The following is a 23,209-nucleotide window of genomic DNA, read 5'->3' as shown; positions in this document are numbered from 1 at the left end:
TATGCCGATCCAGAAGTGACCGTTTCCGTGGACAGTATGCAAAAAGTTGACTTTAGAAACGCCATGCCCCTTCTTCACTGCCTCCCCACTCTGAGATCACCATCTTTAACACTGATCCATCACAACACTGAAGGACTGTCAGCCCATATTGATGACATTAAGAGACATCATGAATTGTGCCTCGCAGATATTTTGTGCTTTACTGAAACACACCTTTTTGGCACATTTGTCCCAGAAAATATCCATTTGGAGAACTATCGAATGTATAAGCGCAATAGACATGTGTCATACACTACTCTTTCACATTTTGCACAGAAAAATGGTGGGGGAGTTGCTATGTTTGTAAAAAGCCATCTTCAAGCCCATCACATGCCATACATACAGGGTGTGACTGATCTCGAATTCCTGGTTTTGAAATTTGCTGCTCCAGTTCCACTACTAATTGCAGTGATTTACAGACCACCGGATTACAACACGAACCTATTTTTGCCAAATCTCTGCCATTTATTGGAGTCTTTACATGTTATTGCTGATAGTCCAGTTATAGTCTGTGGGGATTTCAATGAGGACATGTTGACCAATGGAAGGAAGCCAATCTATGAGTTGTTCCAGTCTAAAGGATTCACAAATCTCATTACCACCTCGACCACTGAGAAAAACACATTGTTGGATAACATCTTCATCTCTGATCCTCAGCACTGTGCCCATTCAGGTGTTATACAGACATATTACAGTTATCATGATCCTGTGTTCTGTATTCTTAATTAATTTTTTGTTCATCAAATCTTTCGTACATCAAATCTTTTGTACATCATGTCATTTTACACATTTTACTCATTTTAAACCATTATATTAACTTACACATTTTACTAATTTAGAACCATTTTATCAATATTATAACAACTAGAAGCCATGAAATATGATGAATGTTTTATGACAAAAAACAAAATCAGGGTTCCCACTCTAAGTCAAATATAAAATTCCTTGACTTTTCCCCGACACAAAAAAACTGAATTTCTATAGACTTTATAATGAAAGGTACAATAGATCAACCAATGATATTGGTGTAATTGTGTGGCGTCCAATAATCTTTTACCTTTTTTTAAAGCCAACAAATGGACATTGAATAATTAAAAGTTGGGCCACTCATACAATAAAGTTGTCCTCCAAAGAGGGGGGGTTGGTGGTGGGTTTAAATTACAAAAAATGAAGTTGAACTGATTAATGAAATAGCCCTTATACTGCTTGTTTTCAATATCAAGATAAAGATCAAGAAAATTCTATTTAATGAAAGGTCAAAAACGTCAAACTCTACATCCAGAGGCTATTTGATTTGTATAGATGTGTGCTCTATGAACTGTCTCTAGCTTATTGTATTTGAGGCTAATGATTTTGGAGGAATCTAATCATCAAACCTTTTACATGCTGATTAATTTGAATTACATGCTGATAATTAAAATCAAATATTCCATGAATCAATTATATAAACAATCCATATGTTTTACTGATGCCATTTGATACCACATGAATGTTAGATGTTCAAACTAAATTGATCTCTCTCTCTCTCTCTTGCTTCCTCATTATGCATGAACTATATTATCAACTGGATCTCTTAGATTACATCTGAATTCAATTTCATATCTTTGCATTAAACTATCAGCCTATGAACAACTTTTAAACGATCTACTTTTAAAATATCAACATTCATTAAACTTCCTGCATCAACATCCATTAAACTATCTATCATCATTCATTACACTTAATGTGTATCAACCATTCAACCATTCCAACTGTCAGTTATCATCAACTATACCTCCAGCCAACTATATTAAACTTCCACCTACTTAGCAACCAACATAGCAACCGTTGAAATAAAGCATCTATGTCAGTTTCCATAGCAACCAACATGATTTTTCTAGACAACCACTATAGTAACCACCCTAGCAACAGCTTAGCAACTACCTCAAGTACCCTACCAACAGCCTATCAATTACCTTAAGTACCCTAGCAACAATCAACATGCATTAAACTATCTGTCAATCAACAATCATTAAATTGTCTTTTAAGCTATCCATATTCAACTTTTAACCTACTGATACACTATCAACTTTCATTAAATTATGCAACCACCATGTCTACCCTAGCAACACCTTAGTAACCATATCTACATTATCTTTTTCTACATTTTTGCATTTTCATGCACTGGTAATTCCTTGGAATTGCATTTCTAGTTATTATTATTCTTCCAGGCCCTAATTTGACTTGAACCACTTATCGTAGGAACTTGGTTCAAACTTTGTCACGTAGCTCTTGCATCAAAGTTTCGGCCTATTACTTTTCATACTTCTACGACTTTTACTTTTTGAAATATTAAATAAAAACTAAACTTTATTTTGCCATAGACTTAACATTGGCTTTGTGACATCATAATTAGCTTTTAAAGAAATAGAATGGAATCAACTTTGTCAGTGTTCTCTCACTGATTTCAGCAACTTCAATGGAACTTCTTCTCTGTGTGTCTCTTCATTGAACTGGATAGCTCACTTGTCATCCCCACTTTCTTTCACTTCTTTTTCTTCACTTCCTCTCACTTTCTCTGTCACTCTCTCTATTTCTCCCAATTTCAATAACTTTTTCAAACTATATTTAAAATAACACTTTTTATAGCAAAGCAACCACTACAATTACTTAGTAACAACCTAGCGACCACTTCCATAATGACAACCTGGCAACCACCTTAGCAACCAATGTGATTTCCCTAGCAACCAACGTGATTTCCCTAGCAACCAACCTAGTAACCACTTTATTTAGCCTAGCAACACCTTAGTAATCACTTTAAGTACCCTAGCATAATCCTTGCAATGACTTTCCATGCACTGGTATTTCCTTCAGGAAATGCTTTTCTAGTTATTATTATTCTTCCAGGCCCTAATTTGACTCTAACCGCTTATCGTAGGAACTTGGTTCAAACTTTGTCACGTAGCTCTTGCATCAAATTTTCAGTCTATTACTTTTCATACTTTTACGACTTTTACTTTTTGAGATACTAAATAAAAACTAAACTTAATTTTGCCATAGACTTAACATTGGCTTTGTGACATCATAATTAGCTTTTAAAGAAATAGAATGGAATCAACTTTGCCAGTGTTCTCTCACTGACTTCAGCAACTTCAATGGAACTTCTTCTCTGTGTGTCTCTCCATTGAACTGGATAGCTCACTTGTCATCCCCACTTTCTTTTGCTTCTTTTTCTTCACTTCCTCTCACTTTCTCTATCACTCTCTCTATTTCTCCCAATTTCAATACATTTTTTAAACTATTATTTAAAATAACACTTTTTATAGAAAGCAACCACTATAATAACTTAGTAACAACCTAGCAACCACTTCCATAATGACACCCTGGCAACCACCTTAGCAACGGACATGATTTCCCTAGCAACCAATGTGATTTCCCTAGCAACCAACCTAGTAACCACTTTTTATAGAATAGTAACCACTTTATTTAGCCTAGCAACACCTTAATAATCACTTTAAGTACCCTAGCATAATCCTTGCAATGACTTTCCATGCACTGGTATTTCCTTCAGGAAATGCTTTTCTAGTTATTATTATTATTCTTCCAGGCCCTAATTTGACTTGAACCGCTTATCGTAGGAACTTGGTTCAAACTTTGTCACGTAGCTCTTGCATCAAAGTTTCGGCCTATTACTTTTCATATTTCTACGACTTTTACTTTTTGAAATATTAAATAAAAACTAAACTTAATTTTGCCATAGACTTAACATTGGCTTTGTGACATCATAATTAGCTTTTAAAGAAATAGAATGGAATCAACTTTGCCAGTGTTCTCTCACTGACTTCTGCAACTTCAATGGAACTTCTTCTCTGTGTGTCTCTCCATTGAACTGGATAGCTCACTTGTCATCCCCACTTTCTTTCACTTCTTTTTCTTCACTTCCTCTCACTTTCTCTATCACTCTCTATTTCTCCCAATTTTGATAACTTTTCAAAACTATATTTTAAATAACACTTTTTAGAGCAAAGCAACCACTATAATTACTTAGTAACAACCTAGCAACCACTTCCATAATGACACCATGGCAACCACCTTAGCAACCAACGTGATTTCCCTAGCAACCAACTTGATTTCCCTAGCAACCAACCTAGTAACCACTTTTTATAGAATAGTAACCACTTTATTTAGCCTAGCAACATCTTAGTAATCACTTTAAGTACCCTAGCATAATCCTAGCAATAACTTTCCATGCACTGGTATTTCCTTCAGGAAATGCTTTTCTAGTTATTAGAGGGGATGCATCCCCTCTATTGAAATCCGGTCGCTTCTTCTTATTATTATTATTCTTTTTACCTTTTTGTGCGCGCTATTCAGCCCGAACCGCTTAACGTACAAACTTGGTTGAAACACCGTTCCGTAGATCTTCCAAATATCTACTAGACAATCTATTTGACATTTTTGAGAAGTTTATACTTTTTGAGATATTTGTAATTAAAAGTGTATTTTCCCCCTATAGACTTTAATGGAGAATGTGATGTCATAATGGGCCAGAACTCTCAGTTCCCAGTCTAGTTAGAACACTGCCCTGTGAATCCAACTGTCACTTTCAATCAAAGATTCTAGAACAGAGTTCCACTTTAGAATGTTTGCCATGTAATCTACATACAAAGCATACAATCTGGCTCTCCCTGAACTACACATCCTATTGAAGTGTTTCCTGTGTGTCAAAACAAAAGTCTACCCAACAGATTGCATCCCCTCGTGTAATTCCTCGGGAATTGCATTTCTAGTTATTATTATTATTCTTTTTACCTTTTTGTGCGCGCTATTCAGCCCGAACTGCTTAACGTACAAACTTGGTTGAAACACCGTTCTGTAGATCTTCCAAATATCTACTAGACAATCTATTTGACATTTTTGAGAAGTTTATACTTTTTGAGATATTTGTAATTAAAAGTGTATTTTTCCCCCATAGACTTTAATGGAGAATGTGATGTCATAATGAGCCAGAACTCTCAGTTCCCAGTCTAGTTAGAACACTGCCCTGTGAATCCAACTGTCACTTTTAAGCAAAGATTCTAGAACAGAGCTCCACTATAGAATCTTTGCCTTTATGCATACAATCTGGCTCTCCCTGAACTACACATAGTATAGAAGTGTTTCCTGTGTGTCAAAATAAAAGTCTACCCAGCAGATTGCATCCCCTCGTGTAATTCCTCGGGAATTGCATTTCTAGTTTGTCTTTTGTAATCAGTAATGGCGATTACATTTTTCTCTAACGAACTTTTAACCTGATATTGCTTTCATTCTTTATGCTATGGATATGAATTATAATAATAGTCTATGATCAGCCGTTAACGTTAACGTTAGCTAGTCAACGTTAGCTAACTGACGTCCGTTTAAAACTTGCTGGCTTATAACCCGATTCTGGTTACCTAATGTTGGGCCTGCTAACGACGTTTATTCCATAATTATGAATATATTTTATTCAGGTTCATGGTCGCTGACATGCATTGGACGCACCCAGTGATGGGGAGTGCTGGTGGACAGGATCTGCGCGTCCTATCAGAAAGGTAGCCTAGTCTGATAACAATATATTTTCAGTTGAGTCTAGCAGCTAATTAAATGCGTTAGTGACCTTAGTGTTATGACTGTATAGCTAACCATCAAAACCTTCTGCAGTGAGTCAGACCTTCGGCAGTGAGCCAGTCAAAGAAATGAGTGAAGCGATAGTGCCCGTCATCCTGTCTATCCTCCGCCAGCCCAGCGTAAAAGAGACGGAGAGCGGAAAAGTAAGTTATTGATGCTACTGTGTTTCCTATTCAAATGTTAAGCCTACATATTATAATCCTAAACATATTGTATCAAATACAGATGTTCTCACTAAGTCGGCATATGCGATTTAGGCTTGGGTGGACTGGGTAGACCTGGCACCAGACCTAATTAGGCTCTTGTTTCCTTTTCTTTTCATTACAGGAACAACGACGAACCATTGAATCAACAGAGGACTGTTGGCTCTCCAATAAGAAGTTTTGCTGTATCAGAGATGTAGAAATAGATACATTGCTTCAGAAAATTAGAAATAGATAAATTCGAAATAGAAGTTACATTGACATTGACTGACGAGGTCCTTCCATTTAATAAATACTATTCGTCATTAAATGTGTATTGCCATTTCATTTATGACATGCAATCAAATGAGTCGGACTGACTGTGATTCATAATAGTGATTTAATCATCTTCTGCAATTTAGTTGTTGACCATGGCGTAGCGCTCAGTGGATAGCCTAGGCTTGCAGTACTGTAGCCTATACGTCGTTCATTAACTGCACGAGTTTTGCACAGACTGAAGTTATAGCTCTCCTGTTGTATGGAATTGAAGATTAACACAATGATATCACTCACAACTAATAGGCTAGCCTACATATTTAAGTCAAACAGCCTCAGGCAGGCCTACAATTTAGACAACTTGCCTGAGGTCTGTCCCCGTTCCTGAAAGGTGTTTCTTTCATCCAGAAGAGGCGCGTCATGCGTGCTTTCAGGCCACTGTGCCACAACGTTGATTACCTTGCTTTCGTGATTACAAATGAACTGTATTGATGTATTTATTATTTATAAATTAATGATCGCCAACAGGCGTTTGAGACGGTGCATAGACGTTATGAATTATTACGCTGCAGACTGTGTGGAAGACGTCTGCCACCACAGACTGATCCTGTTGCATTAAAAACAGATATAGCCTATACGTCTGGTAGCGCACAGTTGCGGAAAGTACGGTGGTCCAACTCGAGACGGTAAGATAACTCACAAGTTGACTGCCGGTGAAATCAGTAGCCTGACCGCGCATCAATGTATCAACGGGGGAATACGGGTCAGTGTCGGCTGAATAGGCTGTATACGTTCGTTATGATGAATTGAACTCGGACATATTTTGAATACGCCCTAACTGATGGCCCCAAACTGTTTGTGCAAACGATTTAATGGTCCTTAATTCAGATTTTAAGGGAACATGTTAACTGAAGGTGCTTTGTGCAACCGGCTCCTGATCCAGCTGTTCAGTCCCTGCCCTCCATCTGAATTTCGAACGCTATTTTCGAATTTTGAAGTAGCATTGTGACACAGAGTGAAACCAAGCTACTGTGGCCTTAGAATTTCATTGCACTGCAACGTACAGTATATGTACGGGATAATGGACGACACGCCGTGCGGTTATTCAAAGTTAATGCACGTTCTAGACGGTGATACGGCCCGACGCGAAGCGGAGGGACGTTCCGTCTAGAAAAGTGCATTAACTTTGAATAACCGCACGGCGTGAAGTCCATTATCCCGCTTATTCCACTGTTGCCACTTGGGTTGTGTTCGTTTACGGTGCTAATTTAAATGTTTTAATCGCTAGAACTGTATTGTTTGTAGAACTACTTTTCCCAGACACATTTCAGCTAATTTCTCAAACTGCGGTTACTAGTTCTAAATGGATGGTTGCTATGGCCAAAAGCCAGTCGTTAGTTCTAATCTCCCGTTGTCAAGCTGGCATATCCCAAGATTCTGATGAACGTTAACTTTGAAAGATTGCTATTTTTCTTAGCCTACTGCTACCTAACTAGCTAAATGACACCTCTGTCATATGCTAAACGTTACTATGATCTGAACGTCTGTATTTTACAGCTTGTATGTAACGTGACAGTGCATTTAAACTTCACAACAAGTTTGGCGAATTAATATTCAAGTGTAATACGGCCAACAAATTGGAACTACTTCATAGCCGTGCGTATATCTAAAGTTAATGCACACCCTTCTAGAACGCAGGACAATGGGGAACTCATCCGAGCAGTGGAATAAGCTACAATACATCTTCAAACTTAAAACAAACACACTGATACACAAACAGGAAAACAAACACACAAGCACACACACACACACACAAATGCACAGAAAAACACAGCCATGCACGTACGCAGCATGCACACACACGCTGCACACTCTCACAATCACAAATACTCTCACTCAACAGACACTAATACACAGGAAAACCCACACACACACTCACACAGACAAAGTCATTAAAGCACATATGTGACTCTGCAAAGCGAAACCAGTCGTTTCGGTAAAATTTACTAAATTAAGTTATTGTGCTCACGTGAACGGCCATAAACTAAGCTTTCCAACGATATGTAGCCTATATTGAGGGAATTACACAAACTATCGCTAAGATAACCGCATCCAAAGTTGACATGGTTCTCCTGTCACGATATGCCAGAAGAGGAGAAATCACCTTTTTAAGCGGCGCGTGGACAATGGGAATGACAGCAAATATGTTGAATCTTTGCCGGGTTTGACAGTCAAAACTTATGTTTTTATGTGAGATGCGTTCACGATATGGAACTGTACACTGTATACTGTCGAATTATGCAAAAACGTGAAATTCAATATTTTAACTCGGAAGTTTGTTCTTGTTGATTTTCTCAAAATAACGTTGTGAGCAAAGCGACTGATTTCGCTTTAATTGGTCACATGTTGACATGTGTGATTCTCATGACTGTGAGATCAGGTCAAATGTTACCAGACATCAGAAACTTTATCAGTTATGTGGGTATGACAACATGGGGCAGGACTAAATTGTTGGAGCAATAGGCAAACAGTATTCAGAGTCAGGCTCTTCAGTTGTTCACTACCAGCTGTATGAACTGGGAGAAGACTTGATGATGACAGGACTTTGCATTCACTGGCATGAAGCTCTGCAGGTAGCACAGAGGAGCAGGAAACCCACAGGATAGTTTATTAGCCATGATAGTCCAGCACCCAAGAGTCTAACTGGACATCGCTACCTTGTAGTGGTTAACAGGTAGAGATTGGCAAACAATGAAGAAATGTATTTTCATATTGGGCACCAGACACAGATTGTCAATCACAAACAGACTGACAAGACGTCACCTCTGTATTCAACAGCATCATCCAGGCCCTGCTACAGGACAAGCTCTCCCAGCTGAGTGTGCCTGACTCCACCTGCAGATGGATCACAGACTTCCTGTCTGACAGGAAGCAGCAGGAGAAGCTGGGAAAGCCCACCTCCAACCCGCTAACCATCAGCAGTGGTTCCCCACAAGGCTGTGTTCTCTCCCCTCTACTCTTCTCCCTTGTGGACTTCAGGAAGAGCCCAGCCTCACCTGCCCCCATCACCCTGTCTGGCTCCCCAGTTAGCACAGTGGAGTCCTTCTGCTTCCTGGGCACCAGAATCACCCAGGACCTGACATGGGAGCTGAACATGAGCTCCAGAACAAAGAAGGCTCAGCAGAGGATGTTCAACCTGCCAAAGCACATGATGGTGCACTTTTACACTGCCGTCATGAAGTCCTTCCTAACCTGCTCTATCACTACCTGGTGTGCTGCATCCACTGCCCCACACACACACGCACACGCACACGCACACGCACACGCACACGCACACGCACACACACACACACACACACACACACACACACACACACACACACACACACACACACACACAAATACACATACACACAGGGTCACACACACACACACAGGGGCACAAACACACAAACACGGGGGCACGCACACACAGACCCACACACACACACACACACGCAGGGGCACACACACGCACAAGCACACGCACACACACACACACACACACACACTGTTGCGCCTTTTTCACGTTGTGTGTGTGTCTGTGTGTGAAATCAGGTCCAGCTGATTGCCAATCAGGACGTCACACGGGAGTCCCGATCAGACCCGTCAATTTGCGCATAAAAGCGACCTGAACCTGTGAGAAGGGTGTTGGGTGCGCTATGCTGAAGTGCCAGTGTGAGAGGCTGCGCAAATTGAAGCCAGAGACGCCATGCCACAGCAGCGCTTAAAGGACTGAATCATGCCAATTAGTCTTTTTCTTGTTTTCTCTTTTTTGTATATAGTTCAAAATAAACCTTTTGAAGAGCATTTCCTTGTCCGCAAGCTGAAATTCCACTACACACACACACAAACACACACACACACACACACACACACACACACACAAGGGCACACACACATACGGGCATATACACACAGACAGGGGCACTCACACACACACACATACACACACATGGGGGCACACACATGCACACACAAACAGGGCACACACACACATACACACACACACACACACACACACACACACACACTGTGATCTGCCATCACTCCTTGACCTGCATGACTCCAGGACCCTGAGGTCATCCCTTAGTTCTGCTGCTACAAGCCTATAGGCTGCCAGGGGCCTCTCATGTGTCATGCTGTACAAGTTCTTCTTCCTCCTGTCTCTGCCATCTCTCTGATGTCTGGCTACTGCAACATGATGTTTTAACTGATTAATGAACACAGTGGAATTCTCTACATTTCCTTTACAGAACAAAATAATTTTCAAAGAGAGGATCTGCGCCGGTAACTGTGGCTGTATGTCCTTATAGGTGCGTAGGGTCCTCGCAAGTGCTATATCAAAGAACAAGAATGGAGCTCGCTCACAAAAAGTATAATCCAACAAACCGAGAGTTCACATAAAAAAAGTGATATATTGGCCCACCATGCCCTAAAGTGCAAACGCTGCTTTACAGAACAAAGAAATCAGTTCAAAATGTTCAAATCAGGCAAAGTATTGGCTATAGTGGCTAAATGGCTAAACACAAACGATGGTTTAGTAGCCGTGTAAGCACCAGAATACTCCTGCCCTCCTGCCATCATGGCACTACACCTGTAAAGCAGCAGGAAATGCCATTCAATAATTCACCAAGATTGTCATCTCTAGTCCACTGCTCTACATCTCTCCCCTCCACTCCCTATGTACACATGTGTTAAAGATTCACCAAGGTTGTCATCAGAGTCTGACATCAGATCACAGTGACTTTTTCTTTCTACTTCTTGTCCCTCAGTCTTGTGTTGTGCTGCTCTGATCTTTCCCCTTCATTCCACACTCACAACACTCAAACTTTCCTCTAACAAGTTCAGTACAGTCAGACACTGCAATTATTGTTTAAATTAAATAAAGGATTGTTCTGGAGTGTGTGTGTGTGTGTGTGTGTGTGAGAGAGAGAAACTACTTACTTCACCCTCTCCCTAGCCACTTGCACTTCTGCATACATTTGCTCGATCACCTGGAGGATTCGCCATATTAACCCTATGAGCCCTAAGCTGTTTTAAGGGCATTTTCACTACCTCTAGTTAGAAGCATTTATCCTGGTCATTGTAAGTGCCATTCACACATGCTACATGTTGTTTTTTTCAGCACAGTCTCTAGGCTATCCATATCTGCCACAATATCATGTATAAATACTTGCATTGATTTGATTTTGACGTGTATCTCACCACAGCAAGCTCACATCTCGACGAAACTTGCATGGTTGTGTAGGCCTGACTGTCCTGAAAATGGCAATATAAGAACTATGGTGGAGGTATACTTTGGGGCTGAGCAATTTACAGAAATATGTGGTGTGTGCCTTCCAGAAATAAATGGCAATTTTTATTTAGTGATGAAAAAATGACTTTTTGGCACTTTTTGCGCTCCATATTTGTGACACTAGCTGATCTGACATGACTTGTTTGCGGTAGCACACATGACGTGCACAGATGATGATTCTCTATAATATTTGTTTTACTGCATTGCAATGAACAAAGTAAAGGCAAAAAGTGTTTATTTGTCAAACAAATTTGGATGCAAGATGAGTCTTGAATTGGATACCATACAGGAGTTTGCTAGGATCTCAAAACCGTGTTATGAACGTGACTTGCCATAGAGAAACACATGATAACATTGGATTATGAACATAGGCTATTGTGCCACACAAAAACACGAGGTAAGTGGAGCTAAATTAAGTTATTATTTTGCTGTCACTTCGTCTGTTTTATGGCCTAGAAGGTTGTATTTGGTATCTGTGGATAGCTCAAGCTCTCCTCTTTCATCTGACATGCGTGCCATATCTTTTTGATTGCGATATCACAAGGAAATCAAACGAGAGTAAAGGTCGCCAAAGCTATATGACATTATTATTTGTTTGTAACTTCGTCTGATTTTATAATACGAAATGATCGATGTATTTGGTATCTATGCAAAGCTCTGCTTCTCCTCTTTCATTTGATATGCGTGTCATGTCTGTGCGATGTGTGGTCCGCGAGTAATTCAAGCGAGAGTTCTGGATGCGCCGGTGAACGCAGAGCAATATAGACTGTAAATATGACAACTTTGATTTAACTTCATGATTTTATTTTATTTTCATACTTGATCGTACAGACAAGTGTCTAGTATCGTTGGAAAGCCCCGGTTCTGCTCTTTCCTGCAATATAAGTCTCATCTCGCTGTGACTAATAATAGCTGAGCAATGTAACAAAGAAAATGTGTGCGTTTTTTGACGCACTTTGCGTCCGTCGGGCTCATAGGGTTAAGGACCATCCAAAATCAATTAGTGTCAAGTGGTAGTGTGTTAAAAACCCTCCAGCATCTAACGAACACTGATGCCCCCTCGTCAAGGGTGTTCATCAATCAATGCAGCACGCCATGGAGGACGTTTCAAAATGTTAGCTCCATGTGAGTAGGCCACGCCTCTAAAACAAATCCATGGTTCCGTGATGACTCCGCTAGGGAGTTTGTCCCAAAGTTGAGGGTGGTACCCTACGCACTAATCAAGGGAACTTCACTTAGCTGTGAGGGTGCTTCCCACCCGAGTGCACTCTGTAGCCAAGGGGGAGTGGGTAGGGATTAGTTTAGGAAAGGCCCAACGACAGTGAGGGAGTGGATGGTACACCCTCACACACAGACACACAGACACACAGACACAGACACAGACACAGACACAGACACAGACACAGACACAGACACAGACACAGACACACAGAGATACGTTCGCACAACCTCTGTCACACACACACAGACACACACATACAGTACACAGATAAACACACACACAGACACACACACACACACACTCACTCACCTCACACAACTTAATACATTCATGTAAATCATGCATATAGCTCTTTTTTCAGGAAAAGTAAAGTCACTCACATTTTCTGGGTCCTGGTATAATCCTGCACTCTCCTCCATGGTCGTACCTTAAGAAGGATGAGAGGAAAAAACACGGCACAAACTGAGTCATATCAAGCAGGATATCTCTCAAGAGTAGCGTCTATTAAGTAAAAGTAGTGACTTAGGGAAGGATTTAGTGTGTTCAGCGTATTTATCCAAAGCACAGACTCAAATAGAACACGTCCTAACTGAACGTCAAACGGCAAAACTACCGTAACTTCTTAAGTTTCCTACACACACACACACACACACACACACACACACACACACACACACACACACACACACACTTCAACACTTCACACTTCAACACCTCAATTTTCTTATCAATGTATCAGATCATGCAGGGATTTCCATTGCATATAAACACAGCCATGTTAAAGTGTTGTTCACTCGCTCCATCTCAGCATTCAACAGCATCAGCCCCTTCAAACTAACAGACAAACTTCTCATGCTGGGCCTTATCCCCTCCCTCTGCAAGTGGATCATCAACTTCCTCACTGGTAGACCACAGGTCAGCACTGGGCCTCTCTCCTCAAAGACACTAATCATGAACACTGGCTGCCCTCAAGTTTGTGTGCTGAGCCTGATTGTTACCAAATAACCTGTGACAACTGCACTGGACCACATTTCATAAGGGTTCTGCTCTTTGTAACCGTCTGTTCCAAGTTGTGAGACTCCAAAACTAGACAGACCTGAATAGTGTAAATTCAGACATATCAGACGTATCACATCACATAGACTGAGGGGCCCTATTCAGATATGGTGGGTGGAGAACATACTGTAGGAGTGACTTGATTCAGAGGCTTGAGCTGCAGGGCCCTGTGAGCCCTTGTGTCCCTGGTATCAAGTCAGATGAAATAGTTTTCATCTAAAACTGATGCAATTAGGGACACCCTTCACTTCACTGCATCACATGTTATCCACAAGAGCAGCACCTATGGTGGCAAGTCTTTATGCTTTCTCTCATGTAGTGCAATATACAGGGCTGCATTCCACTGCATTCTGTACTGCAAATGACACCCTGGAAAACTGTCATGTAGGGGCAGCATAGAGGGCACTCCATAATGGCACCTCTTTCCAATGGAAGGGCACACATAGGGAACAGCAAGTTCAGACAGGTATAAGGGGCACCTTATAGACACGTTCTTCAAAGTTATTGTTTGATGTGGCACTATAGGGCACTGAAACATTTTTATCAAGTAATGGTAATTTTTGAGGGCACGCTAGCGCTATTTTTTCAACCATAGTTTAAAAGATATATACAGCAAGAATAACAGAAAAAGATTTTCAAGTGTGCATTTACTACCGTATAATGGCCACCAGATGGCATTTTCATTCCATTTTCATTGCACACAAAGTGTATATTGTATACAAAGAAATATTCAGTGTCTAAATTTCTCTGTGCCTGTTTAGAGATGTCTGTGACGTCATCCATAGGTTTAAAGGTGCAAGGGCAAACGTAATGAATCAGAGTCAATGGGAGACATAAATCTCAGACTAGCGGTGACCAAAGAATACTTTGCCAGATTGGGTGTACTGGGGCCTGGACATAATATATGAACTGTTCCAATGGCCGTTTACTGCTCTGTGTGCTGAGGACATTATTCAAGTATCCAAGTTATTTATGTATTTCATTATTTATTAGTATTTTCATTATTTAAAAGGGTGAAGGAGAAAATAACACCCTTCATCCTTCAGTGAGACACTGTACAGGCTGTCTTAATAATCTGTTGCCTGGGTGAATGGTGTGGTGTTATGAATTTTAGAATTGTAGAAATGTTAACTACTTATATGTGTGAACTGGGGGACTTTTGTCTACAGTACTTAAAGGGCCATGACATGCCCAGTTTAATATATGGGAGGAGAGCATGTGGAAACTAGCCTGACTCTCGCCAGACCCTTGTAGTTCCGCCATGCTCCACCAGAGGCGTTTCGCTGAGCTCCACACAAGGGTCTGGGCTCGAGGGCAGTCCAAACTCCTTCCAGGAAGCAAAAAATGATGAACCAATCAGGAGCGCCGAAGCGAGTGTTTGATTCAAACAACAATGGCGGAACGCAGCGAGGAGTCTTGTGCTGACATTGATTCTGCTATTTCAACCATTTTGTCGAATCTATCGAGTATTCATTCTTTAAAAGATGAACAGAGAATAGTTTTTAAGACATTTATTGGTGGCAAGTATGTTTTCATTTTTCTTCCGACCGGGTTTGGCAAGAGCTTGAAGTAGCCTAGCACGTCATTCAATATAACGGACAAGTGGTTTATCAAATCACATGCAAGAATGTTTTACAGGGCCCCGCCTTCAGAAATGTATCTCCTATCTAGAAGTCCCAGATCCTTGTGTGAAGCTTACCGAACTACAAGGATCTGGCGAGAGTCAGGTTAGTAGAGGACATCATGACATGCCCAGTTAATATGTGGGAGGAGACCATGTGGAAACATGAGAATATCAGAACAGTCTCCACAGAGGATACAAATGGATGACCAGCTCCACTACAACCTCATCAAACTCAGATAAACACCCAGCACTCACCTGAAAGTCTCTAGTTTACAGTTGGGATCATCCAGTCTGTCTGTGAGCTCTCTGACACCTGAGTCTCCTGGGTGATTGTAGCTCAGATCCAGCTGTTTCAGGTAGGAGGGGTTTGATTTGAAGGCAGAGGACAAGAAAGAACAGCCCTCATGTGTGATGAGACAGCCAGACAGTCTGAAACAGGAGATCATCTTTCCTCATTATTAGGCCAATGCATTACAGTGTAAACTAGCACATTCATTCAGTAATTGAGACTGTGAAGTACGTTTTTTATAAATATGTATGGGATTTTCAAACAAGAATCACAGACACATAGACTGACTATATACAGGCACAAGTTTATCATCATCAACAACAACAACAACAACAACAACAACATGAGCACCACTGCTTTACTGCTGATTTCCACCAAGTGCAGCTGTGTTCTGTTCAGATTACAACACAGTCACTGGAGCTGACCACTGCCACTCTGCTAGTCCACCAGTTACAGAGGTTTCCCAGATGCAGCTCTAAGCTCTACTCTGTCCTGTCTATGTTGGACACCAGTTGAGAGACGGCGTGAGGCGTCAGAGGTGTCTCAAACACAGCTCTGATCTGATCTGTTCTGCTTCAATTAGGTACCAAGTCTATTTTGGATGGATGCTGCATCTAGGACACTTCTGATCACAGGGTTTATGCTCTGTAACATACTGTATCATCAGGTGAAAATAAGAGAATAACATATTTCCTCTAAGAAAAGTGTTTGTCTCAAATGATAATTCTGGTTAAAAAAAAACTATAAGCATGACGACATTTGTGTAAACATAAGGAATAGTGGTGGCTATACACCGATAGGGTGTGAAGCAGAAGCCTACCTGTGAGTTACATTCAGTGGTCTTGCTACCTGTCTACTGAACTCACTTTATAACATATCAGTTCTTGTCCAACATGTAAGCATGTTTACATTCATACACAGCTATACACTTGGAAAGAGAGAGAGCACATGCAACACACACATGGATAAGCTCCAATCAGGAGTTGTGTGATACTAGAATGAAAGTCAAGCACACAAACCTTAAAGTCTGCAGTTTACAGTGAGTGTTACTGAGTCCTGTAGAGAGAAGCTGAACTCCAGAATCCTTCAGGTCATTATCACTCAGGTCCAGTTGTGTCAGAGAGACCAATGACTGCAAAGCAGAGGCTACAGCCTTACAGGATTTCCCTGTTAGCTTACAACCAGCAAGTCTGCAAAGAGTGAGAGGGCAAGAGACAGAGAATAGAGCATGGTATCATGAATACACATAAAGAATACTCTGGTATAAATGTTTAGGACCAATTACAATACAGGAAGGGACAAACAAATCTAGAGGATACTGTAAATACAGGACACAACAAAACAAAACACAAAGGGCATGATGATGCACTTATGCTCTTAAGTTCACATACTGTGACAGAATTTTCAGGTGAAGCCATTTATCATCATATGTGTGTGTGTCTGATTGTACAGTATGTACACAAGTGGACAGACTCTCAGGATTAACTGGCTATTAAGGGTATGTTTCCACATCCATTACATGCTTGACTGTAATTATTAGTGCATGTACATAAACAATCAATACGTTTTGTAGTTCTTGTGAAATGTCTGTACATTTTACCCAGGGCTGCAATGACTGTGGCAACAGAGGAAAGCAAAAAGAACTGACATACCATGGGTAAACATAACTAATATTTCCTTGATAGTTATCACTTTGGTTGTTTTCATTGACAGCACACTCTGAATCCATTTACTGACTATGTCGACTCAAGTATTAAAACACCTGCATTGCACACATCACAACTACCTCCTGTAACAGAACACATTGATAGCTGGCAGGACTATCCAGTTCTCTCCTATTTTGTAGAGAGGAGTGTGCACAGTTAATGGACAGACACCTAATCCAGCACATGCAATACACACATGGACAAGCTCCAATCAGGAGTTGTGTGATACTGGAATGAAAGTCAAGCACACAAACCTTAAAGTCTGCAGTTTACAGTGAGGGCTACTGAGTCCTATAGAGAGAAGCTGAACTCCAGAATCCTTCAGGTCATTGTGACTCAGGTCCAATTCTGTCAGAGAGACCAATGACTGCAAAGCAGAGGCTACAGCCTTACAAGATTCCTCTGTTAGCTTACAACCAGCAAGTCTGCATAGAGTGAGAGGGCAAGAGACAGAGAATGGAACATGACATGGTAGCATGAATACACATAAAGAATACACTGGTAAAAAGGTTTTAGGACCAATTACAATACAGGAAGGGATGAACAAATATAGAGGATAAAAATATAGGACACAACAAAACAAAACATAATGTGCATGATGCAATTGTCCTCTTAAGTTTACATACAGTACCTTGGCGGAATTTTGGAAAATATGACTAATCATGCAAAAGACTTTGTTTTATTTGGAGATAGTGTTCAGGTGAAGCCATTTCTCATCACACAAGTGTGTGTGTCTGATTATTTGCACACCAGTTGACACGTCCAGGTTTAAGAGGCTATTAAGGGGACGTTTCCACACCTATTACATGCTTTACTGCTGATTTCCACAAAGTTCTGTTCAGCTTACAACACAGTCACTGGAGCTGACTTCTGCCACTCTGCTAGTCCACCAGTTACAGAGGTGTCCCAGATGCAGCTCTAAGCTCTGATCTGCTTCAATTAGGTACCAAGTCTATTTTGGACAGATGCTGCATCTGGGACACTTCTGAACATGGGGCTTATGCTCGGTCACATCCCATCAGGTGGAAATAAGTGAAGTAAAATATATTTTCCCCTCCAAGAAAAGTATTTTGTCTTTTCTGGTAAACAGACTGAAACGTTTGTTGTATGTAAATCATGGTGGTGGCAGATAGGGTGGGAACTGGGAAGCAAAACCAGTGAGATACATTCAGTGGTTATGCAACCTGCATCAACTTCTTCTTGTACAAGAAGACATAGATCGTTGGCAGAACTATCCTGTCAATATATCCCAACTGGAATGATTTTGTAAAAACAGCAGTGTGATCAGTTAATGGACAACAAACTAATTCAACACATACATCATGCACATGGACAAGCTCCAATCAGGAGTCGTGTGATACTAGAATGAAAGTCAAGCACACAAACCTTAAAGTCTGCAGTTTACAGTGAGGGCTACTGAGTCCTGTAGAGAGAAGCTGAACTCCAGAATCCTTCAGGTCATTGTGACTCAGGTCCAGTTCCTTTAGGGAGATGGAGGACTGCAAAGCAGAGGCTACAGCCTTACAGGACTCCTCTGTTAGCTCACAACCAGCAAGTCTGCATAGAGTGAGAGGGCAAGAGACAAGAGGGAATAGAACATGACATGGTAGCATGAATACACAGAAAATACACTGGTAAAAGGTTTTAGGGCCGAATAGAATACAGGATGGGTCAAACAAATATAGAGGATACTGTACATTATAGGACACAACAAAACAAAACACAAAGTGCATGATGATGCAGTTGTGGTCTTAAGTTTACATACCTTGGCAGAATTTTGGAAAATATTACTAATCATGCAAAAGACGTTGTTTTATTTAGAGATAGTGTTCAGGTGAAGCCATTTCTCATCACATAAGCGTGTATGTCTGATCATATGCACACCAGTTGACACGTCCAGGTTTAAGAGGCTATCAAGGGGACGTTTCCACACCTATTACATGCTTTACTGCTGATTTCCACAAAGTTCTGTTCAGCTTACAACACAGTCACTGGAGCTGACCTCTGCCACTCTGCTAGTCCACCAGTTACAGAGGTGTCCCAGATGCAGCTCTAAGCTCTACTCTGCTGTCTGCTCTGTCTATTTTGACCACCAGTTGAGAGACGGCATGATTCAGAGGTGTCCCAGATGCAGCTCTAAGCTCTGCTCTGCTTCAATTAGGTACCAAGTCTATTTTGGACAGATGCTGCATCTGGGACACTTCTGAATGTGGGGCTTATGCTCTGTAGACAGGGCTCAGCGTAGACAGGGCTCATTCAGAGGGGTGGGATAAACAGTTGTCTTTCAAATTTTCTCCCCGCAATAGGATAACGCTAAACGAATCATCTTCTTGTTTACAAGTCGCAGGATGCGTAACCTTCCCTCTCCACGCAATAGGATAACGCTAAACGAATCATCTTCTTGTTTTCAAATAACAGGAAGCGTTACCGTCGCAACTACTGGTCGCATGTCAGTCACCATTATGTTAAGCCCACCCACCGACTCTATACACGCTTTGATTGGTCTGACCATTCTTCGGTTTCTCAGCTCCCTAGCTCAATGGATTGGTGCCGAGACTGCCCCGCCAGCCAAATTGCATTTGCTACTGCTAGGGGCGTCTAGATTTCTAGGCTACTGTCACATCATGTCAGGTAGAAATAAGTGAAGTAAAAATATATGTTCCCCTCCAAGAAAAGTGTTTTGTCATTTATGGTAAAAAGACTGAAAAGTTTGTTGTATGTAAATCATAGTTGTGGCAGATAGGATGGGAAACAAAACCAGTGAGATACATTCAGTGGTTATGCAACCTGTATCATCTTCTTATTGTACATGAAGACATACTGTAGATCGTTGGCAGAACTATCCAATCAATATATCCAAACTGGAATGATTTTGTAAAAACAGAAGTGTGACCAGTTAATGGACAACAAACTAATTCAGCACATGCATCATGCTCCAATTTAGAGTTGTATGATACTAGAATGAAAGTCAAGCAAACATACCTTAAAGTCTGCAGTAAAAAATGAAAATGCAATATCATACTGCTTTAATTGCTTTAATCTTCAGATCAGATGTTGTGAACTGCACCAATTTAATGTGTATGATGAACCTGACTACCTCTGAGAGTATGCTTAGTTTACACATTTATATGTAAATTTAGTGACTGTACATCCATCGGCCTGTACTATTAAGCGTGCAAAAGCATTGTTCTTATTTTTCTTAATCAGTTATGGGTAAGTCTTGGGTGTAACATCCTTTAACCAATGAGAATGACATCTGTCATTCCCTTTAACAGCAAGGCAATACAGTGTGATTTAACTCTCCTGGTGGTGTTAACTGGGCTGGGTAAACCCTGCCAGATATGCAGGTGATTTGGATTTTGTCCTGCAGCTCAGGCTGAACACCTCCACATCTATCTCTCCTGCTTCCTGTTCACATCTTCTGGGTCCAATCACAAACATTTGAACTATGCCCATTGATCACGTCTCTTGTGTAGTAAAAATAACGCGCAGACTCCCCAGACTAATGTTCAGTCTCAAAAGATTGAGTTTAGTAAGGTGATAGAAGTGTTAAAGACACCAAACAAGAAAGACACCTTGTAACACACAAGTAGTTTAAAGATGTCTGGAACTTGTAACACTTGTGAAACAGAGTAGAGAAAGAAATTAGGTAACATAGGTTTTTACAAGATGGATGATGGTTTTCTCAGAAACAGGGAACATGTTGAACATGGATAAGTAAACAAAGGGAACAGGTTCATAAACTGTGTGTGTGGATTAATAATCTAAGGGGGACAGTCTGTCCTCCTGGACAAACCCCATTATGACATAACTCTGAGATGCACTGTGGCAGGAAAGGCTTTGGCCACTGCCTGATAGTGGTCACTCTGTCCAGCTGATGTTTCTGCTACTGTGGACATGCAAGAAGAGAGCCTGCCACAGACAGCAAATACAAACTAAATGTGCCACACAGCAGTCTTTTCCTCTGTCAGCCTCTAGACGGGCTGTGGAGGCAGGTAACTCATAACTCCAGAAGAATAAGATGAAGAGTTCAGAATGCAAACCCCTCTAAACCCAGCAGTCAACTTCTTTAAATTAGCATTTTTAAACTGGCTCCTAGTAGTAGGTTTTTGCCTACAAATCATTATTTCAGATCAGGAATAGAGTGATATTTAGCGGGTTTTGAAGTTAAATTATTTGTAACGTATATGTGTGTAGGGCATTCAATCACCATCGTCATCTTTTTTTTTTTTAACGGATGTTGCATTAAAGGTAAACTATGCAACGTTTATATATCATTAAATGAGTCATTACCGGTCGAACAGTGTTTTTTTCGGCCGCCCTAGTGGTCTGTAGCGGTAAAACCACACTTGCAACTTCAGGAGACCTCGGGCACGCACCCATGCTCTACTCCAGGAAGTGTCATGTGAAGTCTCATGAAAAGGCACGGCAGACTGACCGATTGAGGAGTTTTGCAAAATATACACACTAAAGCTGTAGGGGAAGCTCTACAGAGAAATATGCAAGCATAAACCGAGCGAAAACGAAAAGTGAAAGCGAAACCGGCGATGAAATCACCAATCCTGCATAGTATACCTTTGAGAGCCTTTTGCATTTGAACTCTTCAGATATTCCATAGTTACAAAATATTATCACAACATTTCTGCTAAATTGATTGCCTATTGTGAAGAGCGAGCCAAATTTAACAGGAAATGTGAGCAAATGTACGCTACTGTGTAGTTCCTTGTAATATAGTTGACATACCTATGTAAGTCACTTTGGACTTTGAAGGCAACTTGCAAACTACTGGCACTACTACTGCTTGTTGTCTATGGGGACTATTTTCAGATGCTGCGTACGATATCACTGCGCCTATGGTACGTTTGCAAGTTGCCTTGATCATTACGCCAGATGAGAGTGTAGTTCCATGTCAAATCAGCATAGAAAAACGCCAGGTCCCATTTTCAGTTGGTCTTATTGCACTTTCTAACTTGAGAGGAGACACGTTTTAAATGGGAAAATTACCAGAAATCTTAGTCACTTTTAAACATGAAGCTAGCAGGCGAGAAGCTAATGGTCTAATCCGATTCAATGATCTATGCTAGGCTGAAGCTAAAAGTTGTATCGCCAGACTCACAGAATGGCTGGATGAACGGGAACAAGGTAAATATCGATTGTTTTGCTCGAGGGGAGGTGGAAAATGAGCGTATTTCCAAAAATGGCGGAATATCCCTTTAACTTATAAACTGTGCCTGAAACTCTGTCAACTAAATCTGAAGAAGACACAGTAGTGTCGAAACGTCAGTTCTTTTGTTTGCACCATTAAAGACTGCAAGTGTATTCAGTGTGCTCCAGTCTCCTTCCTAATTCATTCTCCTGTAAGTCCTACTGAGAAGCACCTGAAACAGCAGAAGATTTTGGATTTTGGATGCGCAGAGTTCTTCATTTATGCATTTTATTGTGTGTGTGTGTGTGTGTGTGTGTGTGTGTGTGTGTGTGTGTGTGTGTGTGTATACGTACATGCAAATGTGTGCATGTTTGTGCATGTTTATGTGTATGTGTATGTGTGTCTATGTATGTGTGTGTGATTGTGTGTATGTGTGATTGTGTTATGACGCACTAATGAATTAGTTGCAAAGCCATCAAACAGGACGTGATGTCATATCTCAGCAACACTTCCATAGATCAAAACCAACTTTGTTACATGGTCACATCATGGTTACGTGGTTCTAATGTATATTTAATTTATTATGACCGCCGCTAGCAAAGCTAGCGAAGCGGTCATATAGTTGTTGTCAAAGTTTTTTTTATTTTTTTATTCTTTTTTCCCGTCATCGATTCTGAATTTTCCGTCAACGATTCCCGGGACA

General features: G+C 40.8%; 2 protein-coding genes and 1 long non-coding RNA gene across 3 annotated transcripts in view; 1 reads left to right on the top strand and 2 right to left on the bottom strand.

Moving 5' to 3' along the window:
- The window catches only part of LOC134086228 (NACHT, LRR and PYD domains-containing protein 12-like), a gene marked incomplete in the record, with an annotated part of 983,201 nt that overhangs the window by 99,136 nt on the left and 860,856 nt on the right, over positions 1 to 23,209 (bottom strand).
- The window catches only part of LOC134086212 (NACHT, LRR and PYD domains-containing protein 12-like), a 77,509-nt gene that overhangs the window by 27,135 nt on the left and 27,165 nt on the right, over positions 1 to 23,209 (bottom strand). The window contains exons 8-11 of the mRNA XM_062540010.1: positions 17,615 to 17,785; positions 16,674 to 16,844; positions 15,621 to 15,794; positions 13,066 to 13,112 (exon numbers count right to left, since the gene is read on the bottom strand). Of these exons, the coding sequence (XP_062395994.1) occupies positions 13,066 to 13,112; positions 15,621 to 15,794; positions 16,674 to 16,844; positions 17,615 to 17,785 (563 nt within the window). The remainder of the gene's footprint in view (positions 1 to 13,065; positions 13,113 to 15,620; positions 15,795 to 16,673; positions 16,845 to 17,614; positions 17,786 to 23,209) is intronic.
- On the top strand, positions 5,511 to 6,168 carry LOC134086830 (uncharacterized). The gene is made up of 3 exons (XR_009939769.1): positions 5,511 to 5,591; positions 5,701 to 5,810; positions 5,995 to 6,168. It is a non-coding gene; the product is annotated as an uncharacterized LOC134086830 (long non-coding RNA).

This window comes from Sardina pilchardus, chromosome 1 (genome assembly GCF_963854185.1).
Source record: "Sardina pilchardus chromosome 1, fSarPil1.1, whole genome shotgun sequence".
NCBI lineage: Eukaryota > Metazoa > Chordata > Actinopteri > Clupeiformes > Clupeidae > Sardina > Sardina pilchardus.
Note: the sequence above shows the minus strand (reverse complement) of the source record. Positions and strands in the feature narration are given on the sequence as shown.